Here is a 22,081-nt window from a genome sequence, read left to right on the forward strand (position 1 = left end):
GCTGCCAATTTTTTATCCATCTGTTACTCCAACTCCATCTGGTCCAAACCTTCCAAGGATGCTGGGGGAGACCTTGTTGTAAGTAAACACCATAGCACTGCTCTTCGATCTCAGAGCCAGCCGTCTCATCATGGAAGGCAGTTGGGTTGGATTTACCAAGGCCAAATCAAGTCTGTCCATTCTGGCTGGTCTCAGCCACCATTTTGTGGCTCAAAACGATTTCTAGGAGAGTTTGTTCTATAGCCTTCCTGTGGACTGAGGTGAGTCTGGCCTTTATTTATTTGAATCCTCTTTCCTTCCCTTTTTGAAGACAGGTGTGACATTTGCCTGTTTCCTGTCATGCTTTTTCAAAGATGATGGAGAGCAGCCTTGTGATGACTTTGGCCTGGTCTCTCAGTGTAGGCTCTTCGTACGTGTCCCGTTTGTGTAAGTGGTCTCTACTTTTGATCTTCCTCTGTTGTTGCAGGTGAAATTTTCACCTGCCACTAGGCACAGAAGCCTGTTCTTGCCAGTGAAGACCAAGGTTAAGGTGGCACAGAGTACATCAGCCCTTTTCATGTCCTCTGTCTGTGAGTTACCCAGGATATCCTTGGTTCTCCCTTTTGGCTGTCAGTGTACCTGTAGGAGCCCTTCTTGCAGCTCTTTGCGTCACTCACCAATTTCAATTCCAACTGAGTTTTGACTTTCCATTCCTGCATGCCCGGGCAATGTTTCTGTAGTGACGTTACCTCCTGATTACACCCTGCATACGCTTCCATTTTGGTGCATCGTAATCAGTTTTAGAAGCGTCAGTGTTGTTATGAAGCTTATTTTGTACTCGTCCTGATGCACCACTCCCTCCACATCAGTTTGTAGAGCCATTTTTTGGAGGATATATTATTTCTCTGGTCCACATTGGTGGTAGTTTACTGATGTGAAGAGCAGTATATTTTATTGCAATTCAAAAATGTCCCCTTTTCCTCCAATGGAAGAAGTGCACACTTCCATGAACTCAAATATTTGTGTGTGTTTTGGCTAATTTAAAAACATTTCAGCTATTTATTCAGACTTTTCTGTTTGAGAGCTTAAAGTTACATGCTTATTGTGGAAAATTGATAATGTAGCAGAAAACCCTCCTCCTCCCCCAACTGTAGCAAGGCAAGCAACAGGAAGCTGGTTTCTGTATTTTTTAACAAGAATCACTATGTATGTATTCTGTCTGATACATTCAGGTTCGCTTGAAATCCAGAAGTTCTGTACTTCTGTTTAATCTGTTCATTGGCACAAGGGGAAGTTTGACACAGATGCCAAGATCTGACTCCAGCCTTTGTGTACTCAGCTCCAGCTTTCACTAAAAAGAAGTTAAGCTTTCAGGGCCACAGACATCATGAAGAAAATCAAAAAATAATAGGTGAGAGGAGGAATGATGTATTTGTCTTGTCAGCAGGATGTGATGGCATCATAGCTGTGGAATCTGGGATGATTACTGTCCGTCGGAAACGCCTCCAGCAAAGAGCTGAATTCCTTCTCTCCTTACTAGAGCAGAGTGATGTTTTGCAGGAACTGGCATATAACCAAGATACTGTTTTGTGAGTAAAATCTGAATCAGTTTGAAGCAGAAGTTATATTATTGTTTTAGTTCCTGCTTCTCGGGGCACATCTGCGGAATATCGCCTGGAGTTACTCAGGTCATGCAGCAGGGCCATTCCATGATCGGCCTGTCTGTTTACCTGTCTGAAAGGTGACCTTGGTTCTTTTGCATTTTATATAGCTCTGAGTTGTTCTTCCATAAACATCAGAATTCATTTACACTCACAGATCCATTCTGGCAGTCACTAGAATACTTGCAGGTTAAGTAGTGAACAGAGAGAAGAAGGTTTCATTCATATATTAGCTTTAAACTGTAGGATTGGTGTATAATTTTTTTTTTGCTAGTATGCAGTCTCTTTCATACATCCCAGAGGTCCATCAGTTTCAGCCAGACTGATTATTCATGTGAAAAAATATATGAACTTGCTATTTGTTCATCTCTTCAAACTAATTTTTTTATATCTAGGCTGGGGGAGACAGCCTGTACCGTGTCACAGCTGTTCAGTCATACATGGTGGAAAGGAATAACAATTGGCAGATAAAAATACAGAAATTATAATGTATTTATGCTGTGGATTATTTCAAATGTGGTAGAAAATATCTGAATAACAAATACACTTTTATAAATCAGTATTCATGCATAAATGTTCACAAGTCCAGGATCTGATCTTGTAAAAGATCAGTTGAAAACTCTCACAGTGGTTTTTAAATGGTAACAGCTTTAAACAACATTTTTAACTGAGTTTTTTTCCCCTGTAAAGTTTCTTGGAGAAAACTTACATTTTACTGGAAAAATTGCACACCTAAAGTACAAAATTAGATCAGATGTCCTTAGAGCAATTTCTAAGACAAACTGCAGTACAGTCGTCCTGTTATACACTATGTATGAGACTACTCTGAGCCGTCTCTTACTCCAGCAGCAAAAACAAGTGAATCATGGAAAATTTAGTCTGATCATGGAATTTGGCCTTGGAGGAGAGTGACAGGGGAGGAAAAAACCACTTGAAGAGGCTTAACAGAGTGAAAGACAAGACTAACTACCTGAATAAAACAAAAACTGGCAGAGATTTTATCTGACAGAATAGTTTTCTTAGGAGCAAATGTTTTCTTACCATCTCTGACCTTCAGTGAATTCCTATGAAGGACACGAGCCAAGATCACATATTAGTGAATGAAAAAGCATTTTGGGTACAAAGTGTAGTGCAGGTAGCAGCAGTTACTGAAGAAAGAGGAAGGGAACGAATATTCCTCTTTGCCTGCATATAGGGAACTTTCAGTGGCATTAAGTACTTTGAGCTGTGTACTTTGTACAAAGTACAAGTATTTTGACTTTGTTTTCTTATGCTCTCTGTAAACCTATGGGTGTATAATGTACCAATGCTCATTGTGTATTTAAAGGATCTTTATTCTCATTTCCACTTTGGTTTCAGGTAGTACTGTGTTCATTTCCAGCCTGGACATTGCAATTCGACTTTCAGATGCTAGTGAGGTAGAGCACCTATTTTGATTTTCCCAAAGTGTATAATCAATTCATTCAGTATTTAGTCAAGCATTCCTTCCCAGGCTCTTTCTGTGAAGAACGAGCCCTCTGCTCAAAATCCCTCTGCATACCCATGGCAGAATATATTGTTCATGTTCTGCTGTTTTTACAAATTCTGTGGGACAGAATAGTTAATCTTTAGAATTATTTGGCTTATCTACATTTAGGAACTGTTTATGTTTAAGGTCTACCTGCAAATACATGCAAGAACAGACACTGAATGGGCGTTCAAGTTTATATTCCTTTGCAAGTTAGATAGATAGGTAGATACGTTATTAAGGTGTTTCACTGAGTCTCTGTGACACTGATACTGTTCTTAGTCTTTGGTATGAATCAAAGATGCCTTTTTGACACCAGCAAAGCTGCATAAGGAAAAGCAAAAGGAGAGTCAGTTTCAAAGTATGTTTTTGGATTCTGTGTGTAGATACTGCAATGATTTGATTGATTTTTTTTTTTTTTTTCACTTTTCTCTCTGGAAACTATTCTATTATCTACTATATGTCTGCAGCAAAAAGATAGTAATTATGCAACTTTTGTAATGTTAATGTAGGAATGGTGCTAATATTTTCAGTTCCCTTGAAGAGAGATACTCTTTGTTCAAGAGAGTTTTTTATAATACATGGACTAGAATGCACTATTTTAGCTCTGTATGGTGTAAGTTTGTTCTCAACAGAGCAGTCACCCACTTGTGCCCAGCCACACTTGCAGTCCCTGCCATCTTTGTTGGTTTAGAAGCCAGAACATCGTATAGAGTTTTTTTTGTCTGGGCTTTGGTGTGTCACTGCAGAAAATAAGCATTCGGATTAACACTAGCTCCTGTCTCTGACAGGTCTTACCTTTCATGCTTTTCACACCAGGACTGGGGTTAAGTGCAGAAACGCTTGCTTTGCCTTCACTACTTATGAAATATTTGTTTGGTGCCGCTGTTTACGCTTTGATAAAGTCTGTCTGTCTGTTACCTAGAATCATTCATAGCTACTTGTTTTCTAAACTGCCTGAATTTATGATGCCCTTCCTCCACTGACCTAAGCAAAGCTCCACACCTATGTTTTGAAAATCATTATATGCAATTTACACATGAGAAAATGAAGGCACATGGAGATTAAGCAGCTTTATTTGTATTTATTGCTGTCATTATTAGTTTCTGTTTGTAACAACGCAACACTGTGAGTCAGGAACGTGAATGGAACATGATGTGAGTCGGGAACATTAATCCTGGATTGACACACATCAGAGCATTGACTGCTTAGTTCACTGTCTGCACCAGGGGTTTTATCTCCTTGCCTGGGAGGGGGTAGAAAGGTGAACTTTCTTTTTTTTCCAAAATGCTCTGCACATGCTACGGTATAGCATGGGGCAGTAAAATCTTCAGAAATAGTTTGACTGACTTGAGGGGGGCTGCAAGTGCGTTATGAAGTGCTCATGTGGATCCAGCTATCATTGATGTGTTCATATATTGCTGGAAATGCTTAGAGAGGTAATTTCCAGGCCCTCTGTGCAGTAACTAGAGGGATAGCCTTTGAGGGCTGTGAAGTACGTTGTGCTTTTGAATGCTCCGGATGTACTTTTTTCAGCCACTGAGGTACTAGGCACAGTATAGATACTAGCTGAGCATTCTTTACATGAACGTTGTAAGCTCTTTGGTCTGAAATTTTCTACCAGCTCTCTGTAGAATATTTATTTTTTTATGTTTATGCTAAAAATATTTCTTCATTTAAGAAAGTAAATTGAAGGAAAAAAAAATATTTTGTTCAGAAGTATGGGAGCTGGCTGCTTGGTAGGGGAATTGTGAGTGGGTTTTTTGTGAGAATTTGCCTAAGTTTTGCCAGCTTACTAACCCTAGATTCTCTAAGGAGCGTATTTATACTCAGCCTGCTTCTTGCTGGATTTGTAAAAGCCAAGCAGAATGTTTGAGACGGTCATTTTTTGTGAATACCAGGGACTGCCCCAGTCCTTGGCACCAGCAGTGAGAGCCAAGTTGATGCTCTGTGTCTGTGGCCTGTCAAGGAAGAGGAGGAAAAATACAGGGGTGGAAAAAGTGGATGGTGGAAAAACAGGGTGAGGAAGGCAAGAGCAGAAGGTGGTGAAGGATGACGTGGAAATAGGGCAAGACAGGAGTGAGTGGAGTGGATATACATACCAGAACACAGGGCAGATGACCAAGGGGGGGGGGAAAAATACCTGTGGGGAACAGGGGCAGGATGAAGCAGAATAATTGGGGGGGGGGGGAAGGAGGGAGGAGAGTGCTATGACAAGCCAAAGGAGCTTGCATGCTGAACGGGGACAGAGGTTTCCGATCTCTGTAGCCTTTTGGTTCGCAAGCTACTCCAAGGAGGTAGTGGGTTGTGCAGGGCTGAGCAACAGCAAACAGCATCTTCTGGAATTGGTGAAGTGCCTGTAACACACAGAAGATCAGCATAATTCTGTATGGTGGCACTTTTATTGGAGATGCAGAACAAATTGTCTTTTGGTACCTAGTCACACAATAGAATACCGTGATGATAATACTTTACTTTCCAGAATCCCTGTGGACTTCCTTTGCTGATGGCAGAGTCAGACTGAGAATAGATAACTCATGTCCACAGACTCCCATAACAGTTCATCAGATGTTCAAGGAGAGCCTAGAAAAATATGGATCCCTTAATGCTTTGGCCAGCAAAAAGAATGGAAAGTGGGAGAAAATAACTTTTTCGGAATATTATTGCCTCTCCAGGAAAGCGGCCAAGAGCTTCTTGAAGGTAGGTACAGGAAACAATTCCTTTTTCTGCCTTTGTGTCTTTAAAAAAAAATCAACCCCTCAGTAAAGCCCACACCAAAAAATCCTCAAAAACACAACGTAAGAGGCTTTTTCCATTAATTGAAGATCAGCAGTCATATTCTTTATTGCAGTAATAATGATGAAAAGGGGTTTTGGTCAAAGATAGCCCTGCTGTTAAGGGAACTTGACTGCAAGTGAAGAGCTGCTGTGTCATGCTATCTCACTGGGGCATGGGTACAAAACTCAGCATAAGGCCTTAAGATTAAAAAAAGAAAAATAGGTGAAAGCAGCACTGTCGTGAATTTGGCGAGATAAAGACAAGTCTTAAAACATTCTGAACGTAGGGTAAGATTAGTACTCATTATGCTCTTGTTCATATTGAAAAGTTCTGGTTTTCAGGCCTTTCTGGACAGCAGAGATCAACCAGCTCAACTAGACAGGAGAAGGTAGTGGAAAGTTTAGATCCTATTAATTGCTGATAAATACTGGTTTTGCTATGGATATCAACATAGAGATGTGCTGGACCTGTCTTGTCACTACTGAAATAATAAAGAAATCAAAACTTTTCATGGTTTATGGTATGGATGTTTCATGCTGTGTGTTTCTTCCAGTGTACCTATATTATATAACCTTATGCTTATTATTTTTAAGCTTGGTCTTGAACGATTCCACAGTGTAGCAATCCTTGGATTTAATTCTCCAGAATGGTTCATCTCAGCTGTCGGAGCTGTTTTTGCTGGGTAAGATATTTTGTTTGGTTTTGTTGGGGTATTTGGGGATTTCGGTTTTGCTAGGTCTGGAAATGTAGCAAATTTGGTGTCATGTCTTGGAAGTTGTGCTGCAACTGATGAGCATGTTCAGCGATCTGCTGGAGTCTCATAGCTTTCAGTATATCTGAAATAGTCCAGATGCTCATAGATTGATCCTGTTTGCTATGGGCTTAACTGTCACAGTCACGCAGAAGCTATTGTACAGTATCTTGTCACTGGAGGAGGTGGGAAACAGATGAGGTTCCCAGTTTTATGTTAATGATACTTGCCTACAGCAGGATATGTTGGAAGTAGATGAAGTGACGGATAAATACTAACTAGCCCGATTCCTTCTATCCTGCTACCTGTTTATACAATTTGGATTTTTACCTCTTGAGCTGTTTTTGTGCCAGTGAAATTCAAATTGGTGCCTGTGTGCAGCTTGAACAGAAAGAGGACATAAGTGGTTTTTAACACTTCCTGAGCTAACTCTTGTGTAGTGGGTTAAAATGCTGAATCCTAGCCTACGGCATCTTCTACTGAATAGAGTTCAGAGATTAATTTTTGCAGTGTGCGTATATCAGAGGTATTAATGTATATCTGAATACTTGAAACACACGACAGCTGTGCTGCTGTTTACTTCCACATCTTCATACTCTTTAAGTTTTCATCTGATCTTTGATTATTATTTTTTGATAGTAAGTGCATATATATATGTGTGTGTGTATATCAATATATACATATGGGTTCTTATATATACATTTTTGATACAGAGGAATTGTCACAGGTATATATACAACCAATTCTCCAGAGGCCTGCCACTACATTGCTTACGACAGCAAGACCAATATCATGGTTGTGGAAAATCGGAAACAATTGGACAAGATAATGCAGGTACAAGGTGGCTGAATGGTTACTTAAAGGACGTATTTTACCCATTTCTTGATGCTTTATTGGTCCCAAATACCATATTCACTGTCTGTATTGTGAAACCTTTCATGCGAATGTTCTTATTGGGAAATCTGGTATCTGGTGTTTGAGCTATTGGGTAACTTGCAGCTCTGTTCTCTATAGTGTCTGTGGGTCACGTCTAAGCAGTTGTGATTCTGTCTGGCAGAGACCTTACTGGCTGGTTCGCTGCAAACTTACCTGGGAAAAAACACCCCACATTTTGATCCTGTGTTTATACCATCACCACCTGATGCATCAGGTGGTGATGTTGTAAAGTTTGGAAAAGGACAGACCACTTGAATAAAAAGAGATTAGCGTGATGCAAGTTTGTAAATGCCTTGCATTGAAATATTAAGGATGGTAGTGTTCAGAATTTCTTCTTTCCAAAATACCATCTTTTCCTACTGGTAATTTTACACCATTAGGGCTGTTGAGTTTCCTGCACTTTGATAGCATGATGGTTGTCATGAGATAGACTTTAGTGAGAAAGGAGGAGACTTTTTAAGTGAACAGTCACAATTATGACAAAACTCTTGGCAGCTTTAAATGGGTTTCTGCAGGGCTGCCAGATTGAGAGACCAACTTGATTGAAAGATCACTGTCGTGTGACTTGCGGGAGGAGAACGGGGCAGTTCCCTGGGAAGGGCTTGTCTGTCAGTAAGATGTTGAGGGAGGCCCGCAGCTGGAGATGAGGCATCAAATTTGCACCACGTTGCACTGTTTGCTGAAGCACAGGGGCCCTCCGTGATGGAGTTCTCTGCCAAAAACATGGACCTGCCAGAGAGAAAACATCGGTGGATTTTTTCAAATGTATTTCATATAAGTTAGACAATAATTGCTTTTGTATTTTTGTAGTTTATATGCAATTTGAAGGACGAGAGATTTTTATAAGTATTCTGGAAAAAGATACAATCAGACAATCCTTCTTGCACTATCAGTGACTTATATACCAGGCTATGTTGTCATGGCTGTGGAGAGAAGAATATAAATTGAAGAACTTGATTCATACACATTTCTATCTAGAAAAAGAAAAGACTGCTCTGGCCAGCACTGCTTTATCCAGCTGAGGGGTTTTTTGAAACTTTTTATTTTCTGGAGGAACCCAAGACTGAAATAATAACATAACATTTCAATTGTTATCCTTATAACAATATAGACATAATGGCTACCATCAAGCCACAGCTTTTGTATTAGCGCAGATGAATCAAGTCAGTTAAGAATGTGATTAATTCAAAGGTATCTATGAGGCCCTGGGTGCTACAAAGTTCAGTGATAATGCATGCTCTCTGCAGGCCACTCAAAGCAGAGAAAGAGCAGCAGCCATTGTTGTCTTCCTGTAAGCCTGCAGCTTTATATTTTTATTTTTCCTTAAAATATGCATATGGCTTCCTTTCCTTTTTTAATTTAAGAAGGTAGAAGGTTTTTTAGCAGTTTAACACCAGTTTTTGCTGAGGGACTTCCTCTATCTTTATTAGTAACCACAGCAGCTAGGGTCAGCTTCTAGCTTGACTTAGACTCTTCTTTGATGTGCCTTTTGGTGCATTATGAGGAAGGAAGACAAGGAGCCATTTCTGATGTATTTTTTTTTTCTTAAATCTTTTGACTGAAAACAGATTTTCTAGAGCAGACTGTGTAGCATCTCCTTCTTTCCCCTCCTTCTGCCCCCCATGTTGTTAAGCTTTGTTGGCTGTGAGTTTAGGGCAGAATATCTGAGGATGGAGGGAAACAGGAGGTTTCTTGTGACTGTCAAGCCATTACAGTTTTGGCAGTATTTTAGTGGGGGAAAAAAACCCCGCACAAGATATGAATCATAAATAATAAATTTGTTCTAAAAAATCCAACAGGTCTGGAATCGCTTGCCACACTTGAAAGCTGTTGTGCTATATAAGGACTCCATTCCAGAGAGACATCCAAATTTGCATACGGTATGTGAATACTAGAACAGAGTTACAGTTCATGGGGTATTATCTATTTGATGAATTTCTACTGTGTTTAATCTGTGGAATTCTACCATTTAGAATGCATTGCTGTATTCCAGCAAACACATTCAAAAGCTTCATCAGCTTTTTCTCATTAATTTACCTGTAACTTCATGTTTGTTACTTCACATTTAAAATTAGAGATACCTTGCTTAACTGTCTGTCTTGTGTCTTCCTGGCTTTTTACTCTTGACTGGATTAACAAAACACCTGTAGGCTTCAGGTAGGAATGTGTACCCTCAAACCATTCAAAATAAAGCTGTCCAGTGGCGCTAGTCAAAACTGCATTGTGGTCAGTTACGCTGGATCCAAGAATATGAAAATGCTTGTACTTTTACAGGTGATAGTTGCATTTTGTTTGCACCAGATATTTCTGGTGATAGGCAACAAGTGAAGAGAAATAACTAAGGACTACACTGGAGCACATTTTTTTTTTTTTAGTACATGTAAAATGTTCGTATCACATAGTAAAAATAAAGCAGAAAAAAGGACAAAGCCAGGATCGGAAATTTTGGAGTGGTAGAAGTCCAGCCTTTAATTTAAGAAATATGAGGACTTTAAGCAGAACACATTTTTGTAAACATGTTATTCCAATATATTTTGAAAATACAATTGAAAATAGGTAAGTAGTAAGAATACAAAAATCAGTGTTTGAAGTAGACTGCAGATTGTCGGATTCTGGGCTGAAAAACTTGAGCTGGGGAAAAAGACGTTAATGAAGAGTGAACAGTGTAGAAATATTTTAAAATGTTAGCAGTTTTGATAATCTGAGGGGTTACTAGGTACACGAGAAAAAAATCTTCTGCATTTCTTTTGCTATGTTGAATAGCATATAACTGTTAATAATACGCAGTTACTGTTACAATACTGTACGTGCTGGTATAGCGTATGCCTTGCATCTCCGTACAATAAAAAAAAATTACAAAGATGATCTTACTATTTATATTTCTTAGTAAAAGGAATAAGCGCTAGCAATTAATTCTGAAACAACATTCAGTTGCTGAAACGTAAACGCCTGAGAATTGATATGTTTGAAAACACCCCTCTTCAGGTGTCATGTTGGACGCATTTTCTCAATGAGAAGGGTAGCTGTGAGAGTGTGACAGTTGCCATGGTTTATGTCATCTAAAGGAAAAATCAGAGATCAAATCACCAAAGGGAGAAGTGATTGTTTATTAGCTTTGTAAAGCAAACCACCCAAACCACGTAGCATTTGATAAAAGGGATTTGTGTTGCAAGTTGACAGCTAACATGTAATGAGCAATTGCTGCAGTGAGGGCAGAGCCCTAGTTCACTGATAGTGCACATTTCCAGAAGGCAAGTGCAAAGTCAGTAGTGTGTGTGTGTTTGTACCTTTCATGCTCTGTGGAATGGGAACGCTCTCTGTTGCAGGTACTGTTCAGTAAACAAAGCCTAGGCAACAGATGCAGTGATTAACGCGTTCTAGTATAAGAAGACATAAGGTCAGGAAAACAGGAACGACTGCTAAGTTACGTAGGAACAATTACATTCTTGACACCTCCAGGCTTTCCAGGACCTAGGGAAATTGATGCAGCCACAGTCTGTGGAGAGGGATAGAACGTGACAAATACTCTACTTGCTACAGAGCTGTGCATTGTACTGCCTCTCTTTTCAGAGATGTGGTTTGTTCGAAGAAGGTGTAAAACTGATGATTGGTAATTAGAAGAATCCTAAGGACAGCCTTGGTACCCAGGAAAATGAAGCCTAGGTGCCAGAGAGGCTAACTGTTGTAACCTTAGTAGCATGCTGGCAATGGCAGAGGTCTAAAGGACACAACGAACTCCCTCTCAAGCACTGGCTCTCCTTTTTTACCTCTGTTGTCCTTTGCATTGTCCTCTTCACTGCTGTGGGGTCCTAGATGTATCTCTAAGAAATCAGTGAAGACTGGAGGTGCTGCATCTTGCATTTGAGTAACGCAGTTCTGTAGCACAGTAGGAATCATCTGATTCCAATGGGAAACTGACAATTTGGTTATTGATTTTCTTAATTGTTGTTGTACCTAGTATTCAGTTAGCATTGAAATCAACGGTACACTTAGCAGCATATCAGGTGCATGCAATAGAAGTGTCTGGGAGCAACCAGTGTAACACAGACTATCAGGTTCAGCATTCTTATGGGCCAATTTGTGCTGCACAAAAGTCCAGCATCATGAGAGGTTTAGCTCATTCTAGATTGAACCAAGTTTGAATGGAATTTGTGACCAGCATCATATGCTCTGTTGGCTATAAAATAGCAGATAATTTGGGCAAACATTCACACATCTAGATGATGATGCTGTTGCAAAGAAGCTTTCATCCAATTGCTTTATATTTATGTTTGTGTTTATATAGAGGAGAAGGAATTATAGATGAAATGTCACAAGTGTACTTTTACGTAAAAACGATACATCTAGATTCCTTTAAATGAGACTCAAAATCGTTCTAACAGTGTGAGATAGTAACAGAATTTTAGCCTCTATGACTTGTCCATAGTGTCCATCTTGGAGGAGGAATAGTATTACCATTCCCTTCCTAGACACGTGGCAGCACAATTTTAGATAGTCTATTTGCAATTCACTCATAAAGTTCTAAGCTAGTCTTATACTTCTTACATAGGCAAGACCTGGGAAAACTTGCCTTGGGAACATGTTCAGGGCAAGGCACTGAAGTTTTCTGCCGTTTTTGAGACTAATAAGGTACTGCATCTTTCGTACTTATAAAAAGCCACTTGATATCCTGTATTTTCTGTTACATATTCTAGATGGAAGAGTTTCTGAAGTTAGGAGATGACATATCTGATACTACTTTGGATGATATTATTGACGCCCAAAAGCCAAATCAATGCTGTGTGCTAATATACACCTCCGGAACAACTGGGAAGCCAAAAGGAGCCATGCTGAGTCATGATAATGTATGTACTTTAGGCTCTTCCTTTAGCATAAAACCAGCAAAGTATGAGGATATTTATTCCTGTGTTTTGAGATGTCTGGTACGTACTAGAGCCTTGAAATCCTTTTGCTTTTGCAATGTGGATGATGTACTACAAAGCAATATTCAAAATGCACTCGGCCGTTTCTAGTAAAGTGTAAGCATGGTAAAGAATGAAACTCCATTCAAGCTAGAACCTCACAAGGTTGAACAGTTTGTAACAAATAGAATATTTTTTTTTATTCGCTGGGTTTTTTTGTGAGATATAATGAATGTTTTCATAAATATAATTCACAGATTGCCATGAAGTCTCTCGGGTGAAGTCACAGGTCATCTTAAAACAAATGAATCGTGTGCAACAGCCAGCTGCTATCAAAACAGCCTGATCGAAGCAAATGTTATTAAAATTGGGGGTGGATGTGTGTGTTTTTCACTTAGGCATTATTATATTCTTAAACTTGGGTTTCTACATCTGTCCCTGGAGGATAATACAACCATAGTGCATAGTCCCAGTACTTACAACAGCCCTACCTGCATTGTTGTGAACAGAAAACTTTCCAGCAATAGAGAACGGCAAAGTTGATTGCAAAAAGGACTTTCCTCAGAGGTCTGCTAGCAAAGATCTGGACCGTAGTGGTTTTGGGGGTTTTATATATTTAATTTTTTTAAGGTGGCTGACTGGGAATGGAAAGTGGTAGGGAGCCTTTCTGAACACACAGACAATCTGTGAAAGGGCTGACCTCAGTTGTGGCCTCTCCTCTTAAAATTGTGCAGAAACTATTGCAGATATGCACACTGTGAGGGCAGTTCACCCAAACGTAGGGAATCAGTACAGTAGTCTCTGGAAGCAGAACACGGTGAACTGGATAGACAAAAAGAGTGATCTGATGTTGCAAATCCTATGCTCTTCCATCTCAAAGGAGTCTGGTGTCGTTTCCATGTTAGCTGCCAAACTATTCCTGGCTGCTGATCACAAACAGACTATTTTTATGTTGACGAACGGTGGAAAACATGCCTTGCCTCTAACTGTGCTGCTGCCTTCTTTAGTCAAAAGAAGTTTGCCACTCTCCATGTGCAAAACCAATGCAGAGTCAGTCATATATGCACCCACGCAGATCTGCTGTGAGTGTGCCTGCGTGCTTCTAGGCTTGGAGAGTAAGGAGGATAAACAAGCACTATAGCCACATCTCAAAGGCATCCTGTTCCACCTGCTGTGTAAGTCTTCATAGCCACTTGTCCAATGCTGCCATCTAACTTGGAACGGCCTGGCCTGACAGGATGCTGCTCCTTAAAAACCTCTCTCTCAAATCTGTATTTCCTTAGACCAAATGTATGCTTGTACCTTCTAATTTTTTACAAAGAAAAGGAGCTGGCAGGAACATACTGTGATAACAGGTATTGCATGCGATTTGTATCTCTTCCCTGCCATCTTGAATAATCTCATTTCTGTGTCCTGCCCTATCCATTTTAGATTACAGACTCCTGTGAGAAAGAGCTGATTCTTTTTTTTGTTTGTTTTCTTCTGTGGTGGGGTGTTGGGGTTTTTTTGCTGTGCACATGTACCTCCACTCCCTCCATACCATCACATATATGTGTGGGTCTTCCATATGCTATATCCTGATAACGAAGAGATGCATATTTAGCATTCTTGAACTGCATCTTCTGAGATAAAGAGGGAATTAGGAAGAAGGGGGGATACCTCATACAGTTTCACTAAGTCGTTGAGCAGCACATCTTCTTCAAAAATATTCAAACATGCAGTGCTGCCTGTGGCAGGGGGGGTTTGTATGTCCAAGTGTCACTTGTGAACCACTATGGTGAATATCCCAGAGGCTTGCAGAGGAATACTACTGCAACCTTCCTCATTAGTGCTTCGCTGGGTGATGATCAATAAAGACAATGAGCTCACTGCTGATACTAAACTGTCCTGTGAGCTCACTGATCACTGAGTATTTATTGTTCTTTTTCAGGTAACCATATAGACATAGCACTGGTGAAAAGTGCCAGCTTGATAGAAAGCAGGCACAGTAGGAAAGCTGCAAAAGAAAGGGCAGATCAATTTACTGCTTGTCCATCCAGCCCATGGCTGCCTTGCTCAGTGTGTCACTAGGGCGTGGGCGGGTTGGTGGTGTTCGTAGCCCAGTCAGGCAGCATTTACTTACATTATCTGCAAGTCCATGTTGCTGCTAAGTTGATCTTGCTTTTAACGGAGTGTCCCCCAGGGAACTGACAGTCTGGTGTGTTGTTAAGGATTGTAATGTCTTCAGTAATTTCTGGGAACACAGATTCTTTATAGTTACATTAGCATAACATGAGGATTCTTAGTTTGTGTTAAAGGGGAAAAAAAGAGGGGAAAAAAACCCCCAATCCACCACACCATACCTAACGTGTTTTATTATGTATTTATACAGATAACTTGGACGTCAGCACATTGCAGCAGAGCAGGAGATATGCAACCTGCAGAGGTCCAACAGGAGTCTATAGTCAGTTATCTCCCCCTCAGCCATATAGCTGCGCAGATATATGACCTGTGGACTGGAATCAAATGGGGAGAGCAAGTTTACTTTGCTGAGCCAGATGCTCTGAAGGTATCTGTCTTGTATTACACCTAATTAAGCTTGCATTTCTTCCTCTTGGAAAACATTCTAAGGAGAGAATATGGTCTTTGAAGAGGTGCAGAAGATGAAGATCGAGAGTCCGTTATTGTAAGAATTATGGAAAAATAAAATCCATTAGACTTGTGATCCAGTGCTCTAGACTCCAATTGAAATGTATAATCCGGATCCATAAGCTTCCATTAAGGCAGAAGAATATGCATGTAAAGCAAAAGTAGTATAAGCAATTTTTGGAGGAAAGGGAGGCAGAAGGAACGAAATGACGGGTGTGTTTTCCTTCTTGTATACATACCTTCTCCGATGTGTCAGAGCTGGTATGTGTTAGTGTCCATATCTGACTGAAGTAGGTTCAGCAGTCCTCCTTTATGTCCTGCATGCTTAGTGATGTTCTACATGTTAGCATTGCAAGAGGCAAACTGCATCACCAAACCTCTTTATCACTGCTGTGGACCTTTTGCAATGTTCTGAAATGGTTTAATGATTTTAACAGGGCAGCTTGATCAACACGCTAAAAGAAGTGCAGCCAACATCTCACATGGGAGTTCCCCGAGTATGGGAGAAAATAATGGAGAAATTAAAGGATGCTTGTGCTCAGTCAGGATTTATGAAGAAGAAAATGGTGTCATGGGCTATGTCACTTAGCTTAGAGAGAAACCTAAGCTGCTCAAGCAGGTATGTATAATAATGAGTGAGATTTCAGTCAACCTGAAAGTAGCTATCTGCTTGCAATAAACTGTGAAGCATCAGTGAGGCTTGAGGTGTAAGTGGGTAAAATTCAGCTGGCAACACAGCAAATGTACTGCGAGAAGGAGAGTGTAGTTATCAATTACAGTAGGCTGATCTTAAACACAGGTGACTGTTAAAGTGTCCTTCCATCCTTCCTGAGAACGTACTCTCTCCCACTAACACGTCCCCCAATTCTGTATCTTCTGTGAATGGCACAAGTTAATTACCAGCTGGGAGGGTTCCCTGATGCAGTGCACTATGTGACTCTGCCAGTGCTAGTTACTGGTGTGAGGAAAGGGCATGAATTTAGAGGAGGTGTATGAGAAGGGGGAAGTTTTGGGGGACAGCCCAAACTGGCTCATGACAGTTTGGGGTATGCACCGTGTGACTAAGAACATCTCATCACAGAAACTCAGGGGTAAGCCCCAAAAATTCTCGAGTACATAATCTCTGTTCTGAATAACATTGGTCTTTTTCTCCATAAGATTGCCCAGATAATGAATGTTGTATAAATTCAAATATTAACTTAATTCACAATTCTTTCTGGTTCCAGAGTTCTTTAAAGCGTGACACAACGAAGCGTGAAATTGCTTACAGAAAACAGTATTCCAAAAGATCGTGCAGTGACAGTGCTTTGCTTGTCTGATCGTTCAGCTTCTTGGATAGGTCCTGCAAATTTCAGCTTTTAGTGGTATAGCTTCTCAGAGACACGTGCAACTGACAAAGAATCAGGGATACAAGAGCTTTGCTTTATATACTAAGTTTTTATAGATTCTTTATGTATTTGCAGTATTCAGACACCTCAAGAGTTGGAGTTTACTAGCAATGAAAGACACTCAATAAATGAAAAAAGGACAAATGCGTAGCCTGTTATTACTGCTGTAGCTTCTGTCAGTGCCCAAAACCAAATGGCAGATCTATCTCTAGACAAAATTTGTGTCTGATTTGGTTTTGGAAATTTCATAGGTTGCTCTGACTTACTGTCTCTCTTGTGTGTTTTGTACTTGGCAGTGATTTAAGGCAGTTCTGGACAAGGTTAGCAGACTACTTAGTGCTTGCAAAAATACGCAATGCTTTGGGTCTTTCTTCCTGTCAGAAGCACTTCTCTGGTGCTGCTCCTCTTAATACGGAAACGCTGTATTTCTTCTTGGGTCTGAACATCACCCTGTACGAGGCCTATGGGATGAGTGAGACCACGGGACCACACTGCCTATCTGGGCCTTATATTTACAGGCAGCACAGGTAACTTTATTTTCATTTTCTTTTAATATGGTATGTTTCATTATAACTATGAGAAGAGTATTTACTAAGTTCAGCAAGGATCTTACTGCTTATTTTCCTTTCTCTCGATACTTTGCCACTCTATTGTGACTTTGGAAGGCAAAATAGCTTCCAGATCGGAAGCTGAACACATTGCCTTCATAGCATGCCATGCCAAGAGCGTGGAAAGTGATCTACAGCATTATATGCAGAACACAGACACTAAATCTGACGTATATGCTAGCCCTGGCCCAGGGTAGGATAACTGTCAAACACAAGACCTCAAATATAAAAGTGTTTTTACACCTGAGGATACGGGGCGGGGGGGGGACGGACCAGGAAGCACGGGACAAAATAGCCAAAAAGGACTTAGACACTCTAACATATCTGCCCTAGTGAATTAATGTTCTATAGCTTTTTGGAACAGTTACAGCAGGGTGTTATTTACAGTCGCTAATATTTTAATAGGTTCAGGGATTTGGTGTGTTTATATGTCTTCACAGTATTATGTTTAATATTTCTGTGCTCCTTGTGGTTTTTTTCTGCTCTTCTCTGATAGCTGTGGTAAACCAGCACCTGGCTGTAGAGTGAAACTGGTGGACCAAGATACAGAAGGCATTGGAGAAATCTGTTTCTGGGGAAGGACTGTTTTCATGGGTTACTTAAATATGGAAGACAAAACAAAAGAAGCCTTTGATGAGGATGGGTGGCTGCATTCTGGAGATTTAGGAAAACTAGACAAGGATGGCTTTCTCTATATCACTGGAAGAATTAAAGGTAATAAGCAAAATCTTGCTCCATCTTTATGGTAACTGTTCAGCATCGTTCAGTCACATGTCAGACATCTTTCCTCTAATGCCAGCAGCATTGACCTAATAGGAAGGTAAAATAAACTTTCCTGTGAAGAAACTATGGTGTGCCCTGTTCAGGAAAGGTTTCTCTCTAGCCTGCAATAGGTGGACATGATTCAGTTCCTGCAATGAGGCTTTTTATCTCCCTGTCCTTTCTTTATTCAGCATTCATTACAATAAGTAATATAATAATGCAGGTTTAATGTGTCGTCTTCGATTCTAATGATCCATTAAGTTGTCCAGTCTCCCTTTGAATCGTGCTAAATTGTCTTAATTGCACATTAGAATGTTTAGACAGTGAAAAGAGACAGCCCTCTTATGTAAAAGTTGTTGCTGTAGGTCAGAGCTAGGTTCCTCTGATGCTTTAGGTGATGTGTTTGCAGACACTAGTATTGAAGCTTGAGAGCAGAGGGGAGAAAGTTAAAGCTAAAGAAATAAACCTAGGCATTATTACAGTACATAGCCTGAAGTCTCACGTGAGCAAGACTGGTCATTTGCTTACTTGGAAGCTTGTTTTTCATGACAAATATTCAGAGAGTGGGATTGATCACAGTCAAGATGTCACTGAAGAAGATGTAAAAATTGAGTAACTGTCATGTCAGAATACATGATGAATCACTAGGGAGATAACACCGATGAGTGTATTTGTCATAGGGTGACATAGCGTCCTGTTAGGACTTAAGTAGATAGTATTAATAGCCTGCACCAAATGCAGCTATCTTGATTTTAACTTGCTTTCTTGTCTGATTCATTTTCCTTTAGTATAGCAGTTAGCAACTCCTAGTCTCATTCTGTCATAACATTTGTGTTTCACATCTTCCTTGATTGCTGAACAATTACTCTGAATTACAGAACAGGTATACCATCTGGTATAAAGAAACTGTCCGGTTTCATTAAAGTTTTAAATCCAAGTCTAAACAAGGTAAAATCAAATAGAAGGTAGTAAAGAAGCTTTTCTTCCAGTGACTGAAACAAGGACTTCTTCCTTTGGTTCTGTGGGTCTTAGGAGTTTTAGGACTCATTAGCTGCAAAGCACAAAGATGCAGCTAGAGAAATAGGGGGAGTATTTGTAGAGGTATGGAAAAAGTTGTTAGAGTCATTATAGTTCTGGATCAGCTGGGAAAAAGCTGACATCTCAGACAATGAAAAACTAAGTGCCAGAGAGATTGGTAGAGGATCTAAGACAAAGCCAGGACTAAGGCGATAGGAGAAAATAGACCTAGACAAGTTTGGGTATGCAACTAACTTTGGTATGCATCTGTGGTTTGCCAGAAGTCTCTCATTCTATAAACGCTACTTGTGCTTCCTCAAATGTGTGCAGTGTGTTGACTGGGGAGAGAAATTATAGTTATGAGATCAATGCCTCTTCCATACCAGAAGGTTGAGTGTAGACTGGAAGTTATTTCGCACCATACTTCTCATGGAGCGGTAGAGATAGTAGGGCCCAAACCTGTGAATGCTGAAGGGGTGCTATATTCCCTTGGTTGCATCTAAATTCTTCAAGTTTATTGCTGACAGGGAATCTGGTACAAACCTGATCCTTAATACGTACAATCAGCTGCATTATTACACAAAGGACTGGTATGCTATTGTCTGCATTATTTGTTGAAGCATGCTGAAGTGTTGCAAAGACTATTATTTGAGGACAGTGAGAAGTCACCAGTCTAATGAAAGTGAAGAGTTGGAATTTACTTAGATAATACTCAAATTTGCAATAATTACAATGAATATTTGTATTATACCTCAGAACAAATGCATTCAAATAAAAATGCACATTCCTTTATCAATAGAATAAGTTATCACTACCATTGTTTACAAACCTTAAAAATACTAAGATTCCAGTCTGCCATTGTATTCCCCTCGTGTCAAAAGTAGGGCAGGAATCGCTACTTCCGCTGCAGACTTTCTCTCTTAGATCTTGACTTCCTTCTCACTCCTCTCTCCCTTCTTTCCGTGTTGCTTTTATGGACCCTTCCTGTAGTAGTAACTTGTTTTTGTCTGACCCCTCTTGGTGGCTTTAAGAATTAGTTTTAATCACGGTGTTCACAATGAACTTGCTTTTAGGTGAGATAGCAACAGTAAAATAGAGAGTGACTCCTATCCTAATCTGGAAGAGATGATTGCTCACAGAAAAAAATCCAGATTATGCAACAGTGTCTTGAGATTAACTAACCTGTTACTGCATTATGTAAAAATTATCTGGAGCAAATATGTTATACTGAGGGAGAACTGAGAACTTGAGCACATACTTGAAAAACATTAGCGTTTTTATTTTGAAGATAATTAATTTAATAGGCTTTGTTCTCTTTGAAAACACATCTTTGGAAAAAAACTGTCTTATTCTTCATGTCAGAATAAGAAAAGTGGGTTGATCTAGACGTTAATCTGATCTTCAGAATTTATTTGAATTTGACTAATAGTCTTTCTTTTTTGCCTAGATTTGATTGTTACAGCTGGGGGTGAAAATGTGCCTCCAATTCCAATTGAAGATGCTGTTAAAAAAGAACTCCCAATTGTTAGTAATGCTATGGTGATTGGAGATAAAAAGAAGTTTTTGTCAATGTTGCTGACCTTAAAGGTACACTGGTTTTAATAGTGATTTCAGTGAAATTATACACCTGCAGCTAACAAAAGAATAATTTTGAACTGTTTGTAAAAAGACCCAAAATCAGATAGGAGGACATTAGTGGGGGAAAAAACGTATAGCAGCTACAGACCAAATCCTGATGGTCTAAACTGCTTATGATGATCTGCTAAACATCTATGTGTATGATCTATCCAAAATATAGATAATCAGCTAAACATTATTTTTTTATTTAAATGCAATTTTTTTAAGTAAGAAATGCCGAGAGAGTGAGAAGTCTCTGTAATGGAGCGCAATAATAGCTTGTAGCCTTACAGACGAGCAAAGCCAACAAATGTTTGTTATGAGCAAAACCAGTTTCTAACAAACTTTCCAACAGAAACATTACAGTTGGTACTGTTGATATGATACAAGAAGGATGACTGTAGAACAAAAGAATTAATAACTTTGCTGTGGTATGTGCTTCAATTGAGAAATCACTTTTTTCTAAAACATTTGCACTTTGTTCTGCCTACATACATAGTGAACACCCCTTTAGTTTTTCTCAAGTTGTTTACTTCTACAACTGATACTCCCTATTTACAGGTACAATAGAAATACTGATTTAAGAAGTTTAACTTCAAAGAATGCCTCTTATCTCAAGCTGTTTACGTTACACCACAGTAATTCGATGTAACGATGAGCTAAATATTCCCCTGTAACAATGGAGTAATTTGGAAAATATGGTAGAAATTCAAGGCCTATAGGTGGACTTTATTGCCTAATTCATTGGCATGTTTTAAGTCTGTTCATATCATCTGCATATAAGCTGAAAATATTTGCATTTGGTAGCCAAGTGGAAGGAAAAGCACTATCATCTGTAGGTGTTTCTGCTTTTTAAGGCTTACAGAGTGTTGATGCTGAGCCTTCTCGATTCTTCTAGTTGGGGAGGACCTGATCAGAGAAACATTCAATGCCTGGTAAGAGTGAACATTTGATGATTCACTTCATTTGATATTTTAGAGTGTGTTGGACCCAGATACATCTGATCCCACTGACGTTCTCACTGAGCAAGCTAGAGACTTCTGCCAGAAGACTGGTAGTAAAGCCACTAAAGTATCAGAGATTGTAGCTACAAGAGACCAGGCGATCTACCAGGCCATTCAGGAGGGAATCAACAAAGTCAACATGAATGCTACTAACAGGGTTCATTGTATTCAAAAATGGATAGTTCTGCCAAGAGATTTTTCCATTTCTGGGGGAGAACTAGGTAAGATTTACTGCTTTAAATCGAGGTATACAGACAGTAAAGAAGCTGCTGATCTAAGAGTATTCAAATACAGTTTTGTATGCCAAATTGTGGGTATAGCCACTAGAGGGAAAGGAAAATAGAAGTTATGCAACATGGGTTAAAGAATACAAAAACATTGGGAGTTTTTGCTGTGTACATATGTATCGATCTGCACTCATTTACAAGTACAGCTCTATAGTTAAATTTCAGATTGCTTTGGGCAATTGAACAGTCAACTCTGGTTAATTCCTTGTGTGTTACAGTACTAATAGATTCCAGTAATAATACTGAAAATTCTTTTA

The 22,081-nt window shown here is 39.6% G+C and overlaps 1 protein-coding gene across 4 annotated transcripts in view; it reads left to right on the forward strand.

The window, feature by feature from the left end:
• ACSBG1 (acyl-CoA synthetase bubblegum family member 1) overlaps nt 1–22,081 on the forward strand; it is a 43,843-nt gene that overhangs the window by 20,032 nt on the left and 1,730 nt on the right. For 3 of the 4 annotated variants that reach the window (XM_075765082.1, XM_075765081.1, XM_075765079.1), the window contains 11 exons: nt 5,630–5,847; nt 6,519–6,607; nt 7,390–7,510; nt 9,412–9,492; nt 12,307–12,456; nt 14,885–15,061; nt 15,579–15,760; nt 16,826–17,056; nt 17,634–17,851; nt 20,364–20,503; nt 21,512–21,758. In XM_075765082.1, coding sequence (XP_075621197.1) covers nt 5,716–5,847; nt 6,519–6,607; nt 7,390–7,510; nt 9,412–9,492; nt 12,307–12,456; nt 14,885–15,061; nt 15,579–15,760; nt 16,826–17,056; nt 17,634–17,851; nt 20,364–20,503; nt 21,512–21,758 — 1,768 coding nt within the window. In that variant the 5' untranslated portion in view covers nt 5,630–5,715. The remainder of the gene's footprint in view (nt 1–5,629; nt 5,848–6,518; nt 6,608–7,389; nt 7,511–9,411; nt 9,493–12,306; nt 12,457–14,884; nt 15,062–15,578; nt 15,761–16,825; nt 17,057–17,633; nt 17,852–20,363; nt 20,504–21,511; nt 21,759–22,081) is intronic. The other variant, XM_075765083.1, reaches the window with a different exon arrangement.

The sequence above is a fragment of the Balearica regulorum genome, chromosome 12, assembly GCF_011004875.1.
Source record: "Balearica regulorum gibbericeps isolate bBalReg1 chromosome 12, bBalReg1.pri, whole genome shotgun sequence".
Classification (NCBI taxonomy): domain Eukaryota; kingdom Metazoa; phylum Chordata; class Aves; order Gruiformes; family Gruidae; genus Balearica; species Balearica regulorum.